Below are 22,769 nucleotides of genomic sequence, written 5' to 3' on the forward strand. Positions count from 1 at the left end.
GTCTTACATTATTGAGCTACAAATCGGCAACTAGAAGTATGCCACAGTTTGGGACGATGAATGACAACTTACTTTCTACAGCTCAGTTTGACAGTAAATGGACATCCTTGTGAGTCGACTTCGAAGGCCCCTGGTTTTCCATTCGAAGCTGGCTTGCAGCCATATTTACAGTGGACAAACAACTCTCCTATCTGCTCTGCCACTGCGATGTTGTTAACTACAACGGTCAGCTTTGCATTTTCAACGGGGCACTTTTCTGGAAATATACATACAAAAAAAAAACGAATTAAAGCCAGGCTGCACAATTCACTACACTTTATTGCATATATTGTAGATGAAAATAAACAGAAATTTTAAACTTTTGATTTCCAAACAATGCAAAATACAGCATGGAAACAGACCCCCTTGGGCCCACTTAGTCCACACTGACCATTGATCACCCATTCACACTAGTTCTTTGTTATCCCACTTTCGCACCCTCTCCCTGCACACTTGGGGCAATTTACAGCATCTAATTAACCTACAGCCCGCACATCTTTGGGATGTGCTATACCGGTTGATGTAAAGCAGTTTGTGAAGAGAAAATAGTGTTGCATTCAACACAGTTTAATGCCTCTAAAGGTGCTTATGATAGTCATACAGCTTGAAAACAGGCCCTTCAGCCCAATTTGCCCATGCCAACCAACATGCTGCAGATACAATTATCCCACCGGCCTGCGTTTGGCCTATATATCCCTCTAAACTGTTCCTATCTATGTACCTGTCTAAATGTTTCTTAAATGCGATAGTATCCGTCTCAACTACCTCTTCTGGCAGCTCATTCCATACACCTACCACTATTTGTGCAATAAAAGTCGCCCCTTGGACTCCTCTTAAATTGCTCCCCTCCCTCATCTTAAGCCTATGTCCTGTGGTTCTCGATTCTTGGATAAAAGACTATGTGCATTTATGCTATCTATTCCTCTCATGATCTTGTATACCTCTATATCATTCCCCTTCGCTACAAGGAATAAAATTCTAGCCTGCTCAACCTCTCCCTGTAGCTCAGCTCCTTGAGTCCTGGCAACATCCTTGTGAATCTTTTCTGCACTCTTTCCAGCTTAACAACATCTTTCCTCCAACATCTCGAGGATGGGCGGCACAGTGACACAGATGTAGAGTTGCTGACTTACAACGCCAGAGACACGGGTTCGATTCTGACTACGGGTGCTATATGTACGTTCTCCCCATGACCGTGTGCGGTTTCCTCCAAAGTCGACAGGTTTGTAGGTTAATTGGCTTTGGTAAAAAAAACTGCAAATTGTCTCTCGTGTGAAGTATGTGCTAGTGTAACGGGGATCGCTGGTCAGTGCGGATTCGGCCTGGTTCCACGCTGTATCTCTAAACTAAATTAAACTAGCCGACCAAAACAAAACACAATACTCTAAATTTGGTCTCACCAATGTCTTGTACATATGGAATAAGGAAAAAATTGTGACGTTAAGCTCTTCAGCGCACAAGATGGAACTTACCAGATGTTAGGGCGCACCTTCTGCAAAATGTGTGCTATTTAAAATAAAACAAAGAACACTAGTATTACCAAGTGCCATTTTCTTCACGAAAAAGAAAGATGAACAAGTATGTGAAGCTGTGGAATGTTAAACCGGTTTAGACTAGCAACATGTTTTGTGTTCTACGGCCAATACACTGAAAGAGTTTCCTTCCTGACCCGATCTGAAAACAAAAACAATAAATGCCAACTCTGTGCTACAGAGCAGCTTCCCAGATCAAACACCCACAATCCACTCACATTAGTGTAAAGGCTATCAACAATTCCAGAAGTACACAAACAGTGACACGTCGTCTCCCAGCCTTGCCGACTGGCATGCTGGTTGGAACTTCAGTTCTACGCTAGCACGCATTCATCTCTCCTTCATAGCTGCAGCAAAAACATTCGCTACTTGGACGTCATGTCCAACGTATATGCTTCCTGTTAAAGGGGCTTTCCACGTTAATAAGCAAAATCCAGCGCTTCCTGAGAAAGGACTTTGACACTGTGTAGTAAACTAAAAACAAATGTCTTGCAACTAGGATTACACGATGGCATGAAGGGTTGGCTATAAACTGGTGATAATTTCAGAGGTTCAATCAAAACACTATTACTGCAAAATTATTTATATTTATATACCTAATATAATTATGTTTATTGGTTTTTCAAGAACTCTCCTTTCCGAGAACATTTACTGTTAACGGTAAGAATCAAGAAACGAACATTGAATTCCTTCCTCTTTGATCCTCCATTCCACACCGCACAAAAATTAAGTACTTCGGTATGTTGTGTACATTTTTCAATGAATTAATATTTATGTAGAATTTTGGCTCCAGTAGTTGGACTAGCCATCAAACAGCAAAATTGTTCCTACTTTGCTTAAATATTAATCGCAACTGATCCCACACGTCCACAAACTGAAACATTCAAAATCTTTTGAACAATTATGTAAGAGTATAGAATTGCTTTGCTTACTCCACATGTTGTGATGACAGGATCTTTGAACACACTGCAACAAAGTTGGCAACATAATTTTACTGATGGCTGTTCAGCAAAAACCAAGAGTTCCTGGAATAACAAGAGCAGATTATAAAACACAGGTGATCATAATATGATACACAGCAGGCAAATATCACACATGCTGACCACTTATTAACTATGTTTTGCTTCTTAGGAATTATATAGTGGCTTAACTTCATCCATTTTACTAGTGAATCTTTTACATTAATTCTACCATCCTGAAATGGATTTAAAAATACAAATTTCTAAATAACATCTGGCAACTAATTATTTTAACATTCATCTATTGATCTCCAGAGCTAGCTGTATATCCCATCCCTGCAGTATGCAAAATCCTGTAATTTTTTTTTTTACTGCATCTTGGCTATTGTATCCCATTTCCGGATTTAAGCAATTATTACATTTGGTTTATAAAACACGTTCAAAAGCGCACGCGAAAGAACGCACTCCACAGAGGCCAATTGACGGCCATTTCAGGCAGAAACTCTCGGTTTATTTATTCGCCCTTTCACTTCCCAAAACTGACACACTATGCTCTAACCTGGTCGTCTTCCTCTTCATGTAGAGAGAACGTGGATCGGAGAGACATGCTCGATTCTGAGTGCAGGGACCGTACAGAGATGGCTGAATCCGATCGACGTGGAGTACTGATCGGAGGCTACAAAAAGACAGCAGTAACAATTACTATCCTTTACATCAAGCAGAAAGACGAATTACTCTCGACTGGTGTAGCTCTGGCCATTACTACAGACACCATTTTAACCTTTTGGCTGCGTACAAAAAGGAAATTGTCAACATTTAAATGCCATTTTTGCAACTGACAAATATCCTTTTAAATGCTGCAGATTGCATTGAAGTAGCTACTGGATTACTCCAAAGAATTCTGTAAAGAATTTTACTCATGCCTCTAGCGAACATGAAAATACTCAGTGTTTAAATATATCGGATTCCACAGTTCCCACAGGAAGAGAATCAATCTCAGCCGGTGTCGCTCTGACCATTACCAGACAACTTTTTAACTGCATATGAAAAGGAAACAGTGATCATTTAAATACCACTTTTGCAACAGACAAATATGTCCAATCCAATGTTCCATTTTGTATTAAAGCAGCTTCTGGACGATTCCAATTAGCTCTATATAGAATTCTTCTCCAGCCTTCAATGAGCATAAAAATATTCAGATTAAGTACAGAACTCCATAGTTCCCAGAGGATGATGACTACAAACTAGTTTGTTGTTCCACATATCTAATCGCTTAAAACTACAGCAGCTGCAATGCCTCAAATCTTAAAGAAACCACATTGAAATCCAGACTGCCAGAGACTCAAACGTCGTTACTACTGGATGGTAACTGGAAAGTTCTTAAAAATAAAATCCACGATCTTACATTCCCACGTACAAAAAACATACAACGAACTTACCTTGCAACTTTAGTTAAAGTTGTCTTGTCTTCAGATTCTTAAAAGCTAGCAAAGACACAGACTGGACAAACAATGACAACACAGGCATTGTGCAGCTGCACTTGTCCCAATCACTACAAAGCTTTTGCCAAGTTTTCTATTCCACTAAATCTGGTGATTTCCTGCCATTCAATTAACATGAGTCGCACTTTGCCATTTCCTGCACTGGGGGCCTAACTAAGGGCAATAAACTATGTCATCGACTGACTCTACAAATGACTATATAAAAGTTTGTCTTATGCTTGGTAACAGATTAATGATTAGGGCTGTATTTACAAGTGAAGCTATTTCTAGAGAAACATAATTGTACACAAGTTCAAAGTAGTTGTATGAATAACAAACTATAACATTTATCTGATCCAACGCAAGGTGCGGAGATGTTAGGAAGAGGGAAAAATAGATGGTAAATTGTTTATTAAAAATATGAGCTGTGCGAATTAATGCAAGTGTGTCACTCTTATCATGAGACTGGCTAAGTCAGAATAACTTACTTTGGGTAATATAAAGACGTTAACTCAAAACCAACATTGAGGGGATTCTGGAACAGATCACATAGGTATGTTGCAAAGCGTACCTGAAGCGTCGCTGAAAATCTGTCGCTGCGGGTGTGCGCGATTTTGGCGCCGTTTAGAGGGGGGCGGGTTTAAAACGCGATTTTCTCTAGGCTGTTCAAATCGAAGATGTTCAGCCTTGTTAATTATTAACGGAAAAATCGCTGGAAGACCCCGTCGCAAAAGCTATTATTAGTTTTAAAGGCCTTGGATAATAGTTATAGTAGTTTAAAAATCAATCTCTAAACCCGCGACCACCGACAGCCGTCAGGGTCCCATAGAGCAAACCACAGAAGGTATGTAGCTTATTTTTACATTAAAAAGGGCTTCTTAAGATCCCTTTATACAAAGTTTAATATTGCGAGTAGCTCATTTTGGGCCCATTATATCCCGCAGTATTTTTCTGGGCATTTGAGGCACAAATCTACCGCAATGTGAACGTTCTAAACCAGCGCGTTCACAGGATCCCACTAGAAAGCTGATTTAAAATGGACTTTAATTTACAGCAATTGAACACTAAATTCCTTCCATTTGGCCTATAAATTAATGTAAATGAGATTTAAAAATCATGTTTTATTGTGAATTATTTATGAATATTATTTGCACACTTAGGCTATTTAAAAATGTTAATCATTTATTAAGAAATGGATAGATGTTTAGATCTAGTAATTGAAGTTTGAAATTAGCTACACTTGGGTAACTAACTAATTATATGCTTTAATTTCAGGTCATCCAAGTAAGATTATTTTATATTTGTTTCAGAATGGTTCAATCTATGATAACTGAAAATTTCATTCAGTTCTCTTAATTTTTAAGAAAGTTATGGGCTTTTGACTGTCCACGATCACAGCTTTTTTGTTACGTCCATAGAAAATCAATAGGGAACAAGATGCTAATTTCCGAGTATGAAAATGGCCATAACTTTTTAAATACATGAGATATGAAAGTGAATTAGGTGTCAAATTAAACTTCTTTTTATGCTTTATCTGATGGGATAAATTACAGACTTGATTTTTTTAATCTCAAAATTTTGTAACATTGCTAGATCACAGCATTCAAAGCATCAAGCACCGCAAGTGGGGTTTATTTGAAGAACTGATCAAACAGTGACATGGTTCTCACACTGCAATTCAGTTGTACATTTTTTTTAAAAGACACAACGGTCAGATAGGCACAAAATGCTGGAGTAACACAGCAGGTCAGGCACCATCTTTGGGTCATTCGGGTCGAGACCCTTCTCCCAGATATTTGGAGAAGGGTTTTGACCCGAAATGTCACCTAATCCTTTAGTCAACTATACCTCCAGATGCAGGAACAATTTCGTCCCAGCTATTATCAGGCAACCGAACCATCCCATCAACAACTAGAGAGCGATCCTGTCCAACTATCTGCTTCATTGGGGATCCTAGGACTATCTTTAATCGGACTTTACTTGCACTAAACGTTATTCCCGTTATCCTGTATCTTTACGCTGTGGATGGTTTGATTGTAATCATGTATAGTCTTTCTGCTCACTGGTTAACACGCAACAAAAAGCTTTTCATTGTACCTCTGTACATGTGATAATAAAAATAAACTAAACCTAAAATGTTGCGAAGGCACGTTTTAAAGTATCTGATCGGTTTGGATAGCATGCAAAAGCTTTTCAACTCAGTAAACGGATAACATGAAACCTAAACTTAAATTAGGTGTAGTGCAAGTTGTTCCAAATGAATATAAAATAATCCCCTCACCTGTATCTGCCAGGCTTTCCCCCCCCAATCCCATTCCTTTCCCGCTTTCTCTCCCTAGTAAGAGTCTAAAAGGGGATCCCAACCTGAAACTCTGCCTATAGGCATCTGGACGACAGATGGCACAATGGGCTAAGTGTTCGGCTGGCAACCGGAAGGTAGCCGGTTCGAATCCCGCTTGGAGTGCATACTGTCGTTGTGTCCTTGGGCAAGACACTTCACCCACCTTTGCCTGTGTGTGAATGTGTGTGAATGATTGGTGGTGGTCGGAGGGGCCGTAGGCGCAGATTGGCAGCCACGCTTCCGTCAGTCTGCCCCAGGGCAGCTGTGGCTACAGAAGTAGCTTACCACCACCGAGTGTGACTGAGGAGTGAATGAATAATGCGATGTAAAGCGCCTTGAGTATTAGAAAGGCGCTATATAAATCCCATCCATTATTATTATTATTATTATTATACATGTCCTCCAGATATAGACACAAAAAGCTGGAGCAACTCAACGGGACAGGCAGCATCTCTGGACAGGGAATGGGTGGAGTTTCGGGTCAAGACCTCCAATGATGCCGCCTGACCCGCCGAGTAACTCCAGTGCTTTGTGCATTCATTTTTTTTAAACCAGCATTTTCAATTCCTGTTTCTATGAAACATTCCCGGGCATGCAATGGTAGAAAGGTGATATATGGAATTCACCATGGGAAAATATAAAATCGTGAGGCAAGTAGAAAAAAAAAGTGAATGATAAATTGAAGGCACCAGAGGTTAGAGAAAGAGAGACATTTTGGGAAATTTGGCAAATGAAGTAATGAAGACAGTAAATATAAATAGTGGCACAGAGAACTAAAGATGTAACTTCAGAGTCTGGTATAGAGTTGTGGTAAACAGTAAGTTCTAACTGGCCCTAATGAGTGCATCAGGGACATAGTGCTCAGCTTTATCTGCTTTACAGGAAGGAAGTTGAGACATTATCAGAAAACCAGAAGGATAGAAGTTTAATTTACCAACTTAGAAGAACAAGGTGCCACAAAAACTAAACCACTCGAGAAAGCAAATGTTACTACATATCCATTAAAAAATGAGATTTAAGAACTTGGATCCAATGAAGTACTTGAAGTAGGCAGAGAATTTGAGTATAATATAACTTGGCAAAGAGTTCTAAAGCCATGCAGCAGAGTAACAGGCATTTGTCCCACCATATCCATGCTCACCACCAAACAACTTCTTCCCCGCTGTTATCAGCCTACTGAACAATCCTCTCATAAGTTAGGGTACAGTTCTAATCTTCTAACCTACCGCATTGCAGACTTTGTCCTTTTTTTCCTAATCTGCACTTTCTCTGCAACTGTAATGGTATAATGTTGTAACACTATATCATGCATTATGGTATTTTTCTCTCTGTACACAACCTGTGTGCTTGTGAGTGGCTTGACTGTACTCACGTATAGTATAATTTGACTGGATAGCACGCAAAGATTTTCATGTGACAATAATAATAATAATAAACCAATACTATACTTATCCCATTTACAAGCACTTAGTCCATAGCATGTAAGGTTTGGCAATACAAATAGTCATCCAGATTACTTTTAAATGGTGTGAGATTACCTGCTTTCATCAATGTCTCAGGTAATTTGTTCCAGGTTATAACCACCACATGTCACAGCATGGAAAGAGGGCCCACTCCAACCAACATGCCCCATCTACACTAGTCCCACCTGTCAGCATTTGGCCCATATCCTTTAAACCTATCCTATCCATGTACCTGTCCACATTTTTTTTTAGACATTGGGACAGTACCTTTTTCAACAACCTCCTCTGGCAGCTCGTTCCATACACCCACCACCATCCGAGTGAAAAATGTGCCCCTCAGGTTCCTAATACCTTAAACCTATGTCATCTGGTTCTTGATTCCGATGCTCTGGGTGAAAGATCGTGCATTTATCCTATCTATTCTTCTCATAGTCTTATACACCTCTATAAGATCATTACTCATCTTCCTGCTTTCATTGGAATAAAGTCATAGCCTGCTCAACCTCTCCCTATAGCTCAGGCCCTTGGTTGAAAACATTTTTACCCCAGATCTATCTCAGATACACAAACCTATCTCTTCTGCTTGTATACATCTTTGTTATAGGGAGAAGTATTTTTCCACTATCCACTCTATCCAGGATCCTCATCATTTTGTACTCCTCTATCAGGTCCCTCCTCACCCATCAGGAAAACAAACCCAGCCTATCCAGGCTCTGCTCCAAACTGAAGCAGGCCAACCTAGGCCACATCCTGATGAATCCTCTCTGCACCTTTGGCTGTGCATTAGTCTTAAAGTGTGGCATCCAGAATTGCACACACTACTTTAGCTGTGGACTAACCAAAGTTTTATAGAGTTGTACCACAAACCCCATGTCCATATGCACAATGTCCTGATTTATAAAGGCCCAAATCCTGCATTACCCTTTCACCATCTCATCCACCTGTCTTGTCATCTTAAGATATCTATGGACTTTTACACCCAGGTTGTTGCATTCATCAATGCGCCTCAGGGCTCTATCACTCATGATGTATGTCCTACCTTTATTAAACCTCCCAAAAAAATTTAAAGGCGGCAAGAAAATGTAATTGTGGTGATGGCTATTACTTTCAGTACAGATAATTGGTAGAGATCGCTGGAGCAGTTTACCAATGGTCGTGGGTAACAAAGGGGGAGATAAGTTTAATGCAGCTGCAAAATACATACCATTGCATCATCCTCATCCCTGGGTGAAAATGCCAGTGTACTAGAGGAAGACGGGGTCCTCCGATGCTGCTTGAAGGTATTTGTCCCATCAGCTGCATATCAAACCAAAGTAAAATGGGTTATCCTTCATTTAACAGTCATGCAAAGATAGCACCTTAAATTCTACGCAGGAGGAAAAAAAAGTGAACCAAACAAACCCCCAACAAGTTGAGAAGGCTGCAATGTTGCCAATTGGAAGCTTCCATTGGGCCCCAATGTCACACTGTAGGAGACCACAGGTTACAAGGTTAGGGTGTCATAGAGTTATACTGTAGCACTGAGACAGGTCCGTCGGCCCAACTCACCCATGCCGACCAGGTTGCCTAACCAAGCTAGTCCCACTTGCCTGCACCTCGTCCATATCATTCCAAACCTTCCCTATCCATGTACCTGTCTAATTGTCTTTTAAATTATGTAATTGTACCTGCCTCCAGCACTTCCTCTGGTGGCTCAATCCATTCTCTCTCTCCCACTCCCTCTCTCCCTCCCTCTCCCCCCCTCTCTCTGGGAAAATGTTGTCTCTTAGGTCTCTTTTAAATCTTTCTTCTCCGTCTCAAATTAAACTTATACCGTCTGCTTTTAGTCTTCCATATCCAGGGGAAAAGACTGTCCATTCACTATATCCATGCTCCCCATGATGCCCTGCTATAAGAAGGCATCATTAAAATGGAATGGCCGCAAAATAAATCTATTTATTTATTTCGTTATTTTATTATTTATTTCGAACAGAATAAAAGAATAAAAAGCAAGTGTGAAACAGCATACAAAAAACAAAACAAGAATATTCATAAAGTGTCATAAACAATATCTATAAATAAATGAAATCGTATGTGTCCGAAAAGGAGCAGGAAGAAGCCAAAGCTTATTAATTCCCACCCCTTATTCAACTGCTTGTAATTATCTTATACAAATTTAGCAGCTATATGTACACCATATGTACACCAGCCACTATATGTACACCAAATTATTTACATTTATACACTAATCAAATATTTACAAAGCCATACAAAAAAATAAAATGAAAAAGAAAAGAAAAAACCCTCATATACTACAGTATCTTAGTCATATATACAACCCATCACTCTATAATCACCCTCCCAATACAATCAGTATAACAAATATCCCACTCACAATCACCTATCCTCATCCCAATATCCTTTTAAACAAGTGTTTTTGTACATCTTTTTAAACTGAATTATGCTTGTGCTAAGTTTTATCTCCTGTTCCAGACCATTTCACAAATTCACACCACAGATTGCTATGCACATACTTTTAAGAGTTGTTCTGACATTGAGTTTTTTTAAATTATGTTCCCCTCTCAGATTATACCCACCCTGTCTTTCCATAAACAGTTTTTGTATATTTCTTGGAAGTAAATTATTTCTTGCTTTGTACATGATTTGCGCAGTCTTTAATTTAACCAGATCGGTGAACTTCAGTGTATGTGACTTTAAGAATAATAAATTGGTATGTTCAAGATATCCAACGTTATTGATAATTCTTATTGCTCTTTTTTGTAATGTGCATAACGACTGTAGGTTGGTTTTGTAGGTGTTACCCCATATCTCCACACAGTAACACAGATATGGCAATATGAGTGTATTATACAGAGTATGTAATGATTTGTGGTCCAGAATGTGTCTTGATTTTCCCAATATTGCTTTCGACTTTGCCAGTTTTGCTTTGACATGGTTTATATGTGGTTTCCAGCAGATTTTGTGGTCTAAGGTCACACTAAGAAATTTATTTTCATATACTCTTTCTATACTTATGACAAGGACTTTACCGGATCGAGAGGATTTTATATAATTTGATAAAACCTCTACAAGGTGATCCTTCAGCCTGCTACGCCTCCAGATAAAAAAGACACAGCTGCTCCTTATAATTCAAACCTTCCAGACCCAGTAACATCCTCAAATCGTTTTTGCACCTTCATACAGCAGGGCAACTAGAACTGTGCATCAAATGTAGGCATACGAATGTCTAGTACAGCTGTATTCAAATATCCTGACTGATGAAGGCAAGCGTACCAATTGTCTTCTTCAACAGCCTATCTATCCGAGTCACCACTTACGGGCAACTATGTACTGGCATCCCTTGGTATATCTGTTTTACAACATTCTCCTACCATTTACTTATGCCCTGGTTTGTCTTTACAAAATGGAACACTTATCCCAATTTAACTCTATCTGCCACTCCTTGGCCCAATGCTCCAGCAGATCAAGATCCCGTTGCAATCTCAGGTAACCACAAATATTAACCATGCCACTTATAATCATATCCCAATTGTTAATATAGATAATGAACAACAGGGGACTCAGCACTAATTCCTGTGGCACACCACTCGTACAGTCGGAAAACAAATCTCTATAACATCCTCTGTCTCTAACCTTGACTACCTCCACCTAGATCCCATGTGATCCAAATTCCAGACCAGCTTCTACCTTGTCAAAGGCCTCACTAAAGTCCACGGATACAACATTGGTCATGTTTCCCCATCAATCTTCTCTGTGGCTTCTTCAAAAAACCCATCAAATTTACGTGAGGGCCTGAGAAGTAGATTTAGAGTGGCAGGCAATGGGAATTTCAGGGTCTGTGGACTGAACAGAGGTTGGCCGCAAAGCGATAACCCAATATGTGTTTGGTTTCTCCAATGTAGAGCATACCACACGGCTAGCCCCAAACTTTGCTAGAGTGGAAGTAGTAAATGATTTACAAATTAGCCTTAGACCGCACTGCATTGGGTTAGAATTGGCATTTGCCCTCCATCCGTGATTTTAACGTGCAACTCGTAGTCTCATATGAAAAGCTTTATCAAAATTTTCCTCCAAAATTCACAAAATAGATGTTCTTCTGCCCACTACTTGAGACAATTCCCTAAAACAAAAATCAGTCAGGCTCGCAAGGTACGAGTTACCTCTGTAAACCCATGCAGACTCTGATACCTACTCTGCTTCAAGAGTAAAGCATGCAAAAATGTAAAGAAGAAACGGCTATCTTTGAAGGGAATAAATAAAAACAGCAAGTGAATATGTAATAAGGGATACAAGAGGGAATTAATTTACAGAAGAGTTTGCAAAACACAACAGGAAATACTATTATACTTGGAGTGAGGGTGGTTACAGCATTGTGTTCCTCTTAATCACAGTTAATGGTAAAATCATCACGGAATAAAAGAAAATGTTACATCACTCTATGTCATCATCTATATTTGAGGGGGGGGGGGGGGTAGAGGGCGGCTGGGCCACGCAACTCGCAGCTCATGGCTGCGCGTTGAAAACTCTGCGCAGCTTGCCGCGAGGAGCAAAGGCATTGTGACTTCATCCAGCACGTTAGATTTTAAAAAGATGTCAAATTGGTCAACAATTTTAGTACAAAACTGGAGAAATAATTAATTAAATTTTCAGATGAGGGGATTTTCGGAATCATGAGGTAAATCTCTACCGGAATACGTAAAATTTTCACCGTTACCGCGTTGGGTTTTCGATGAGATGTGAATCACATATGAAAAAACACACACACACACACACACAAATACATCCACATCCAAGATCAGACTGAGTGCAGACCCGTTGGGTCTGTTTCCCCAACGCGCGGTTGCGAGGGGGGTGGCATTCGAGGTCACACACACACTAATCACCCACACACACACACTAACTACTCCCCGCACACACGCTAACTACCCCCATTAATATTATATTAATATTATTCATTTGCTCCTTTTACCCCATAACTGCCCTATCCACTGATGCATAGCCCCCAACTCGCAGGCGCATCTAGAGAAGGGGGGGGGGTTAGAGAGTGAGGACAGAGAGAGAGGGGCAGAGACAGAGAGAGAGGGGGGTGGAGGGGAGGGGGTGGAGGAGAGGGAGGGTGGGTGATGGGGAGGGTGGGGGAGGAGGAGAGAGAGAGAGAGGGGGAGAGAGAGAGAGAGTGGGGGAAGGGAGGGGGAGAGGTGGGGGGAAGGGAGGGGGAGAGGAGGGGGGGTGGGGAGGGGATGGGGGAGGGAGTGGAGGGAAGGGGGTGAGGGGGGCAAGGGGGTGGAGGGGATGATGTGGATGGGAGAGGGGAAGGGGGTTTAGGGGAGGGAGGGTGGGGGAGGGGGGAGAGGGAGAGAGAGAAATGAGGGGGGAGAGAGAGAGGGGAAGAGAGAGCGAGAGGAGGGGGGAGCGAGAGCGAGAGGATGGGGGAGAGAGAGCGAGAGGAGGGGGGAGAGAGGGGAGGAGGGGGGAGAGAGGGGAGGAGGGGGTGAGAGGGGGGGAGGGGAGAGGGGGGAGGAGGGGAGAGTGGGGAGGAGGGGGGAGGGGGGCGGAGGGGAGAGAGGGGAGGAGGGGGGAGAGAGGAGGAGGGGAGAGAGAGGAGGGAGAGAGGGGAGGAGGGAGAGAGGGGAGGAGGGAGAGAGGGGAGGAGGGAGAGAGGGGAGGAGGGGGGAGAGAGAGAGGGGAGGAGGGGGGAGAGAGAGAGGTGGGGGGGAGAGAGAGAGGTGGGGGGGGAGAGAGAGAGGTGGGGGGGAGAGAGAGAGAGAGGAGGGGGGAGAGAGAGAGAGAGAGGAGGGGGAGAGAGAGAGAGGAAGGGGGGGAGAGAGAGAGAGGACGGGGGGAGAGAGCGGGGCAGCAGCTCGCGGGGGCCCGAGCGAGGCCTGGAGCGATCTGAGGACCAAAGATCCTATAGCGAGCTATAGGCTCTTTGCTGAGGACTGCCAAAAGCAGCGGACGTTACAGACGATCGGGCCGGGGAGACGGAGAGGAGGTCGTCCCCTGTGATGGGTAGAGAGGAGAAGGGAGGAGGTGAGAAGAGGAGGGGGGGGGGGGGGGATGACTCTCTGGAAAGCCGCAGCTGGAGTGAGCGGACGGGGAGGGGCGTGGCTTCACAAGCTGCGCCGGCCGCAAGGAGAGAAAAAGTTCTTCAGTGCGTGAGCGTCAGTGACCTCGGGATCTGCAGTGGCCAGCGGCGATATTTGAAAAAAAAGTCTGTTTGGTGAACAATTTTAGTGAAAATATCTGGATTGGTAAATTGACCAAATTTACAGTGGATTTTCTAAAATAAGGCAAATCGCTACTGAAATATGTAAAATAACATACACACACACACACAGTTTTAATAAGTATATGATATGATAAATTAACAGAGTAAAAATAATGGCACCAGGACAATTCCAGCGACCAGATAGCCCTCCTTGAACCCTGAAGAATAAACGAGGGGCTACGTGTTCCTACCAAGATTAACTTTCAGTTTTGGTATAGTTCTTCAGAGTAACCACAAGTTAAGTTAAATTAAAAAGTAACGTGTGGATCATATGTAGATAACGAAACACTTCGACGAGAGGAACACAAATACACCCGCTTACCTTTAGTGATGGTAGTGACAGTGGAATATGCTGGACCAAAAGTCGTTTCCATTCTTGTCTGTTTTTGAAAGAAAAATAAAAGTTTAAATTCTTGGGATTGTGAAAGATGACATAAATCAACCCTCCACCCCCTCCCCACACATGTATCCATCTATCACTTGAAGACACAAAGTGCTGGAGTAACTCAGCGGGTCAGGCAGCATCTCTGGTGAACATGGATAGGTGGCGTTTCAGGTCAGGATGCTTCTTCAGTCTGATTACTTATCAAACTGATCATTTATTCACCTATCACTTGCCAGGCTATCTCCTGCCGACTCCTCTCTTCCAGTTTTCCTTCTCCCCCTGCCCCCAATCACAATCAGTCTGAAGAAAGGTCCCGACCAAACACATCACCTGTCCTGCTGCTGCGTGACCTGATGAGTTACTCCAGCACTTTGTGCCCTTTATTATAAGAAGACAGGTTGTGCAATCAAAGCCAAAAGCCTGATTTTTAGTATGACCCATTTATTGTTTAGTATGCAAATAAATTCCGCCAGATTTGACTGCAAACCCATTTAAAATAGTCAATGCTATTACCAGTGAATGAAAACTACTTTTTGTCACATAACATTACAGAGAGAATATTTATGCCAGATATCAAGGATAATATTAAAGGAGAGATGAGTATAGGTATGTTGCAAAGCCTACCTGAAGCGCCGTTGAAAATCTGTCGCTGCGGGTGTGCGCGATTTTGGCGCCGTTTAGAGGGGGCGGGTTTAAAACGCGATTTTCTCTAGGCTGTTCAAATCGAAGATGTTCAGCCTAGTTAATTATTAACGAAAAATCGCTGGAAGACCCCGTCGCAAAAGCTATTATTAGTTTTAAAGGCCTCGTATAATAGTTATAGTAGTTTAAAAATCAATCTCTAAACCCGCGACCGCCAGCAACCGCAGGGTCTCATAAAGCAAACCACAGAAGGTAGGCTGCATATTTTTACATTAAAAAGGGCTTCTAAAGATCCCTTTATACAAAGTTTAATATTGCGAGTAGCTCATTTTGGGCCCATTATATCCCGCAGTATTTTTCTGGGCATTTGGGGGCACAAATCTACCGCAATGTGAACGTTCTAAACCAGCGCGTTCACATGATCCCACTAGAAAGCTGATTTAAATGGGCATTTATTTACAGCAATTGAACACTGAATTCCTTCCATTTGGCCTATAAATTAATGTAAATGAGATTAAAAATCATGTTTTATTGTGAATTATTTGTGAATATTATTTGGACATTTAGGCTATTTAAAAATGTTAATCATTTATTAAGAAATGGATAGATGTTTAGATCTAGTAATTGAAGTCTGAAATTAGCTACAATTAGGTAACTAACTAATTATATGCTTTAATTTCAGGTCATCCAAGTAAGATTATTTTATATTTGTTTCAGAATGCTTCAATCTATGATAACTGAAAATTTCATTCAGTTCTCTTAATTTTTAAGAAAGTTATGGGCTTTTGACTGTTCACGATCACAGCTTTTTTGTTATGTCCATAGAAAATCAATAGGGAACAAGATGCTCATTTCCCAGTATGAAAATGGCCATAACTTTTTAAATACTTGAGATATGAAAGTGAATCAGGTGTCAAATTAAACTTATTTTTATGCTTTATCTGATGGGATAAATTGCAGACTTGATTTTTAAAATCTCAAAATTTTGTAACATTGCTACTAACAGTGGTAGTTAACAAATCATTTTTGTCTGAGGGCTGGTGCAGCGGTTTTTAATCCATGTTCGTTTAAAAAAAATATCTGTATTTAACAAGGCAAATGTTTATTAAAAAAATCTGTATTTAACAACGCAAATTCGTATTTCCGTACGAAATACGGAAAATTAGCGCGGGGCCCCCTTAGGCGTGGGGCCCAATTGGGAGCAATCGGTCCAATTGACTTCAGGCCGGCCCTGACCTAGATCTACATTTTACCCATGGCTGAGCTTTCGGGGGAGGTTGGGCAGCAATCACCGTACACTCGTTCTAACCTACATGCTAGGGACAATTTACAGAAGCCAATGAACCTACAACTCTGTACATTTTTGGAGTATGGGAGGAAACCGGAGTGCACAGAGAAAACACATGCGATCACAGGGAGTACTTAGAAACTCCCTATAGACAACACCTGTAGTCAGGATCGAAGCGGGGTCTATGGCACTGTGAGTTCAAGTTCAAGTGAGTCAAGTAACTAACTAATTATATGCTTTAATTTCAGGTCATCCAAGTAAGATAATTTTATATTTGTTTCAGAATGCTTCAATCTATGATAACTGAAAATTTCATTCAGTTAATTTTTAAGAAAGTTATGGGCTTTTGACTGTTCACGATCACAGCTTTTTTGTTATGTCCATAGAAAATCAATAGGGAACAAGATGCTCATTTCCCAGTATGAAAATGGCCATAACTTTTTAAATACTTGAGATATGAAAGTGAATTAGGTGTCAAATTAAACTTATTTTTATGCTTTATCTGATGGGATAAATTACAGACTTGATTTTTTAAATCTCAAAATTTTGTAACATTGCTAATGAGTATGCTTTAAAAATGTATGCAAGTTGACAGTAATGAAAATAATAACCGTACTTAAAAAATGACAGATCACGACGTCAAAATCCCAAAGAATTACTGTCATGAGGAAAAATCGGCAGTATGAAATTATGCATTTACTGTCCAACTCAGCTTGGAACATTTCTATGATGCAAAAATAAAAATTACTTTTGTAGATATGAGCATCACTGGCAAGGTCAGAAGTCACTGCCCATCCACAGTTGTCCCTGATAGAGGTTGTGAACTGCCTTTGTGTACTACTGCAGAACATGCAGTGAAGCTTATCAATGGTTCAATAGTGTGGCCGCGGGTGACTCAGTGGCAGCTTCTATCATATTGTTATATCTTCGTCAAGCATCCTAGTGTTAGGAGGGAGCGACAGGCCTTGGATTCAATTCAATTTTTCAATTCAATTCAATTCAATTTATTGTCATTTGGACCCCTTGAGGTCCAAACGAAATGCCGTTTCTGCAGCCATACATTACAAACAAATAGACCCAAGACACAACATAATTTACATAATCATCCATCACATTGCTGTGATGGAAGGCCAAAAAACTTTTCTCTCCACTGCACTCCCCCCCCCCCCCCCCCCCCCCCCGATGTCAGAGTCAAAGTCAAAGCCCCCGGCGGGCGATGGCGAATTGTCCCGTGGCCATTGAGCCACGCCGGGTAATGCAAGGTCGCACACCGGGTCTTGGTGTTAGAGCCCCCGGCGCGCGCTCGCAGAGACCCGCCGCCATTCCAAGCCGCGCGGGGCGGTGATGTAAGGCCCCGCTCCAGGTGCTCTTCAACCCCGCAACTCGGGCGGGAGAAGTCGCCGTTGCGGAAGCCCCGAAAAGCGGTCTCCCTCCAGGGACCCGCGGGCTCCCGATGTCACTGTCCGCCAAACCCGCAGTTGCAGCCACCGAATCTCCGGGGGTCGGGTCGCAGCAGTCCACCACAGCTCCACCCGCTCTGGACTCGGCCAGCTCCGCGACGGTGAGGTGAGTAGTCGGCACCAGAGCTCCCGGCCTTCCTGTTGGAGGCCGCTCCTCGTTGCAGCCCCAACGACAACGGAGACCCGACAAAGAAAAGGTCGGGTCTCCCGTGCAGGGAGAGATTTAAAAGTTACCCCCAACCCCCCCACACCCCCACACACATACCCCAACAAAAATAACAAAAACTACATAAAAACATAGACATAAAATAATAAAAACGCAGACGGACTGCAGAGGCCGCTGCTGACGAGAGCCACGCCGCCTACCGGATCTCGTGAAGGTGAAGTAATGCAGAACAGATCCTGAGCAAATGAGGAACTGGGTAATTTGCCTCTTTTTAAAAATAGTGCTGGATAATTTAAATGAAATGAAAGCTGATAATTTCCCAAGGCCCATATCCCAAAGTTCCTAAACAGCTGTGGAAATAGCTGATGCATTGTTTGCCAGCTGGCAACATTCCAGAGTTACCAGAACACTTCCCACAGATCGGATGATAGCAAATTTAAACCAATTATTTTAGGAGGTTAAAAAGCATCGACAAGGACCAGACACAAGGAACTGTAGGTGCTGGTTTACATAAAAATACGAAAAGTCCTGGAGTAACTAGGGCGGCGCAGTGGCGCAGCGATAGAATCGCTGTCTTACAGCCTCAGAGACTGGTTTGATCCGGACCACGGATGCTGTCTGTTTAGAGCTTGTACGTTCTCCCTGTGACTGTGTGGGTTTTCTCTGGGTGCCCCACTTACCTCCCACTCTCCAAAGATGTACAAGTTTGTAGGTTAATTGGCTTCAGTAAAAAGGTGTAAATTGTTTCTGGTGTGTAGGATAGTGATCGCTGGTCTACGCAGACTCGGTGGGTCGAAGGGCCTCTTTCTGTGCTGTATCCTTAGAGTCTAAAAGTAAAGTCTAAACTCAGCGGGTCAGGCAGCATCACTGGAGAATATGGATAGGTGATGATTCAGGTCAGGACCCTTCTTCAGACTGGATAAAAGACTGAAGAAGGGTTTCGGCCCGAAACGTTGCCTATTTCCTTCGCTCCATAGATGCTGCTGCACCCGCTGAGTTTCTCCAGCATTTTTGTGTACCTTGGATAAAAGACTAGTTCATTTGACATTAGTAGTACGGCAAGGGTATCTTTCATCAAGGATCCCCCACCATTCGGGCTGCACCCTCGTGTTGTTACTACCATACAGCAAGAGGTACAGAAGCTTGAAGTTTCACATCACCAAGTTCAGGAACAACTCCCTTCCTATAACCATTAGGATTTTGAACCGACCTGCACAACCCTAAACCTATCCCAACTACGTCTAGCACTCCCACAGGCTAGTTTTCTAATTGTGTATTTTTGCACTAGTGCCTTATTTATTGCAGGGCCCTTTTCTTTTCACTCACTTGTGGAATTTGTGTGGAATTTATGCGTCCGTGTGTTGTCTGAGTGTATGTGCCTGCGATGCTGCTGCAAATAAGATTTTCATTGTAACTGGCTCACTGTGCTGTGCACATGACATTAAACTGAATTTGACTTTATCATTGCGAGATTTCTGCAGCTCCTATTCTTCTGTTAATGTCAAATAAACTTGTTACGGAGAAGAGGTTACTAATAGCCAGAAAAGGTCTCATCTACTCAATTTCTCTGGGAACGCATATGACCTTCAAGTGGCATGACTCAAAATATACATTGATCTGTGTTAAGGGAAACACAGGTTTAAAGCTACGTTCCATTACACCGTGTCATATTTAATCTCAATATAAACATTTGCCAGACCATGCTTTAGGCTTGAGATACATCGAGGAAACAGGCCCTTCGGCCCAACTAAGCTGCGCTCACCAGCGATCACCTGTACACTAGCACTATCCTACACTAGGGTTATTATAGAAGTCAACTAAACAACAAACCTGCACGTCTTGGGCATGTGGAAAGAAACCAGAGTACCCGGAGAAACCCACAGGGAGAACGTACAAACTGCAGACAACACACATGGTCAGGGTTGAACCCGGGTCCCTGGCACTGTTAAAGGCAGCAACTTTGTGCCGTATTATTTGCTTTATGGTGTATTATTCAATTTACTCCAGTTTAAAGAATTTCAGAGAATATCATTTAAACAAAAGCAGCTACGAAAAGTTCAACATTTCTGGTTTTACCAGCTAAGAAGCCACTCTGCTTTAAGAGTTGTGGGCGTAGCCTAAACCATCACACTAGCCAACCTCACTTCCATTAACTCCAACTACAGCAAGGCCGCCAGCATAATCAAGGACCAGTCTCTCCCAGATCACTCCCTCTTCTGCCCTCCTGTCAGGCAAGATGTACAGAAGTTTGAAAACTCAAACCTCCAGATTCAGGGACAACTGTTATCAGTCAATTGAACCATCCTATCACCAACTAGAGAGTGGCCCTGACGTCCCATCTAGCTCATTGGACACCCTCGGACTATCTTTAATCAGAGTTTACTGGAATTTATCTTGTACTAACCATTCTTCCCTTCATCCTGTCTCTGTACAGCTTGACTGTAATCATGTATAGTCTTTCCCCTGCACACCACAAAAAAGCTTTTCATTGTACCTCGGTACACGTGACAATAATAAACTAAAGGTGTGGTACTTACAATACTTGTACTGTCTGCTGTGGGTATGTTCGTTGCACCTGCTGAAAAACGGTTGTAGCGATTGATCTTGGTTGAGGTCATAATCTAGAACAGCAGCCAGTTTTCTAATTCATGTCCATTTCCTATATAGTTGGGAAGAAAAAAAGTTGCTGAATATACAATTAATAGTTATATTGGCATAGTAAAAACAATTCTTTCAGGATATAGAACATCAAACATTTACTGTGTAGGAAAGAACTGCAGATGCTGGTTTAAACCGAAGATAGACACAAAATGCTGGAGTAACTCAACGGGTCAGGCAGCATCTCTGGAGAGAAGGACTGGGTGATGTTTCGGGTCGAGACCCTCCTTCAGACATTTACTGCTGCTGTAGAATGTTCAATACAAAATTATGAGCCAGAGACCACCTAAAACCACATTAAAATTATTTGATTAACCTCGAAATAATTATTTTTTAAGCTCATCTGTTTCCCTTCCCAACCTACAAAAATGGGCAGATGGTAGAGCTGTTGCCTCTCAGCGCCAGTGACCCAAATTCAATTCTGACCTCGAGTGCTGTCTGTGTGGAGTTTGCATGTCCTCCCTGTGACCGCATGAGTTTCCTCCGGGTTCTCTGGTTTCCTCCCACATCCCAAAGACCTGCGGGTTTATTGGTTAAGCAGCCTCTGCAAAACTACCCCAGGTGTCCGAGTGGGATAACATAGAACTCGTGTGAACGGGTGATCGGTGGTTAGCATGGACTCTGTGGGCTAAATTTTAGGGCCTGTTTTCATGTTGTATCTCTCTAAAAAAACATATAGAAAGGAATGCATGTAAAAAGCAGTGAGTAAATTAATTGTGAAACAAGAAGTACAAGCAAGTTATGGACACAAAATGCTGGAGTAGCTCAGCGAGTCAGACAGCATCTCTGGAATAAAATGGATAGGTGACGTTTCATGATGGAACCCTTCTTCAGACTGATTATCTTCTCCCCACCCCCCACTACAGTCAGTCAGACTACCAGACAGAGACAGGAATCACCCCCACTGAGTCTTGGTAATCTCTGGCCCACGACTACTCAAAATGGAGGAGGTACATTTGACATGGTGCTGAGAACCTCAAGGTGATGAATCAGGAACACAGGAAAACCCAGCATAAATGGCAGGAGGAGTGAATCATCTTACAAACTACTTTTTAAAAAGAAACCTAGAGTACTGGAGCAACTCAGTGGGTCAGGCAGCATCTCTGGAAAACACGGACAGATGACGTTTCGGGTCGGGCGATAGAATTTGCCCCCTTTGGCCAGGGCACTGGAACTCCAGACCTGCCGGAGTCGGCAGACCAGTTCCCATAGCCGACTTCCATGCCAACTTTGCAGGCCGGTATCTCGCTAAAACAAATTATACAGCCAGGCCATGGAACCAAGGGTGCTGGTAAATCGGTGGTGGATTATGATACAATCCAAATGTTGAAAATGATATGTTAAGCCAAGTGAAGTTAGCTTTGTTTAATGTGGCTTTACGACGTGTTGGGTGGAATAAATTTCAGCAAAGGAAATGAAATTGGGCGGAGTGCTGATGGGCATTCTGCTGAAACTATGAGCTTTAAACAGCTCCCCATGACTAATCAAGACTCTGTGCTCTTGTGCAGAGCTGTTGGGGAGGGTGTGCAAAGAAGGATTTTATTTCTCATTCAGACCTGATATATTATACAGCACACAAATGTCGCTCAAACCCTTTCTTGACGAAGGTGGTGTTTGACTAAGCTACAAAGCCATCCATGAAACTGTACTATTGTAGCACATTGTACCATTCCGGTAACTACAAACAAAATACTTGAATGATTACAACCAGCAAAGGTTTACTGACAAGGAGCAGAATGGGAATCAAATCAAACCATTAGAGATTGTTCGTTGTCCCGGATTCCAGTAAATGCAATCTAGAGTGTCACAGCAGGTTGAGCAGCATCTGTGGAGGGAATGGAATCACTTCTTGGAGGGTTTCAACCCAAGAACATCAACCATTCCTTTCCATCAACAAGCAAAGTGCATTTTCACCATCCAACTTTGTGAAGTCTTGGGATATAAGATTAACAATTATGTTTAAAATGAAACATTCCTGATCCGAAACGTCATCTATCCATGTGTAAGAAAGAGGTTCAAAGGTTTCTTTATTAGTCACATACACCTAGGTGTAGTGAAATTCTTGTTGCCAATGCAGCACATAAAAA

At 42.2% G+C, this 22,769-nt stretch overlaps 1 protein-coding gene across 3 annotated transcripts in view; it reads right to left on the reverse strand.

Annotated features, from left to right (window-relative positions):
- Positions 1-22,769, reverse strand: part of traf7 (TNF receptor associated factor 7) — a 71,233-nt gene that overhangs the window by 21,689 nt on the left and 26,775 nt on the right. For 2 of the 3 annotated variants that reach the window (XM_033040516.1, XM_033040517.1), the window contains exons 2-8: positions 20,562-20,683; positions 14,406-14,463; positions 9,020-9,111; positions 3,090-3,206; positions 2,504-2,596; positions 1,512-1,545; positions 73-256 (exon numbers count right to left, since the gene is read on the reverse strand). In XM_033040516.1, the coding sequence (XP_032896407.1) occupies positions 73-256; positions 1,512-1,545; positions 2,504-2,596; positions 3,090-3,206; positions 9,020-9,111; positions 14,406-14,463; positions 20,562-20,642 (659 nt within the window). In that variant the 5' untranslated portion in view covers positions 20,643-20,683. Of the gene's footprint in view, positions 1-72; positions 257-1,511; positions 1,546-2,503; positions 2,597-3,089; positions 3,207-3,969; positions 4,096-9,019; positions 9,112-14,405; positions 14,464-20,561; positions 20,684-22,769 lie in introns of those variants that run through there. The other variant, XM_033040518.1, reaches the window with a different exon arrangement.

The sequence above is a fragment of the Amblyraja radiata genome, chromosome 22 (genome assembly GCF_010909765.2).
Source record: "Amblyraja radiata isolate CabotCenter1 chromosome 22, sAmbRad1.1.pri, whole genome shotgun sequence".
NCBI classification, from domain to species: Eukaryota; Metazoa; Chordata; class Chondrichthyes; order Rajiformes; family Rajidae; genus Amblyraja; species Amblyraja radiata.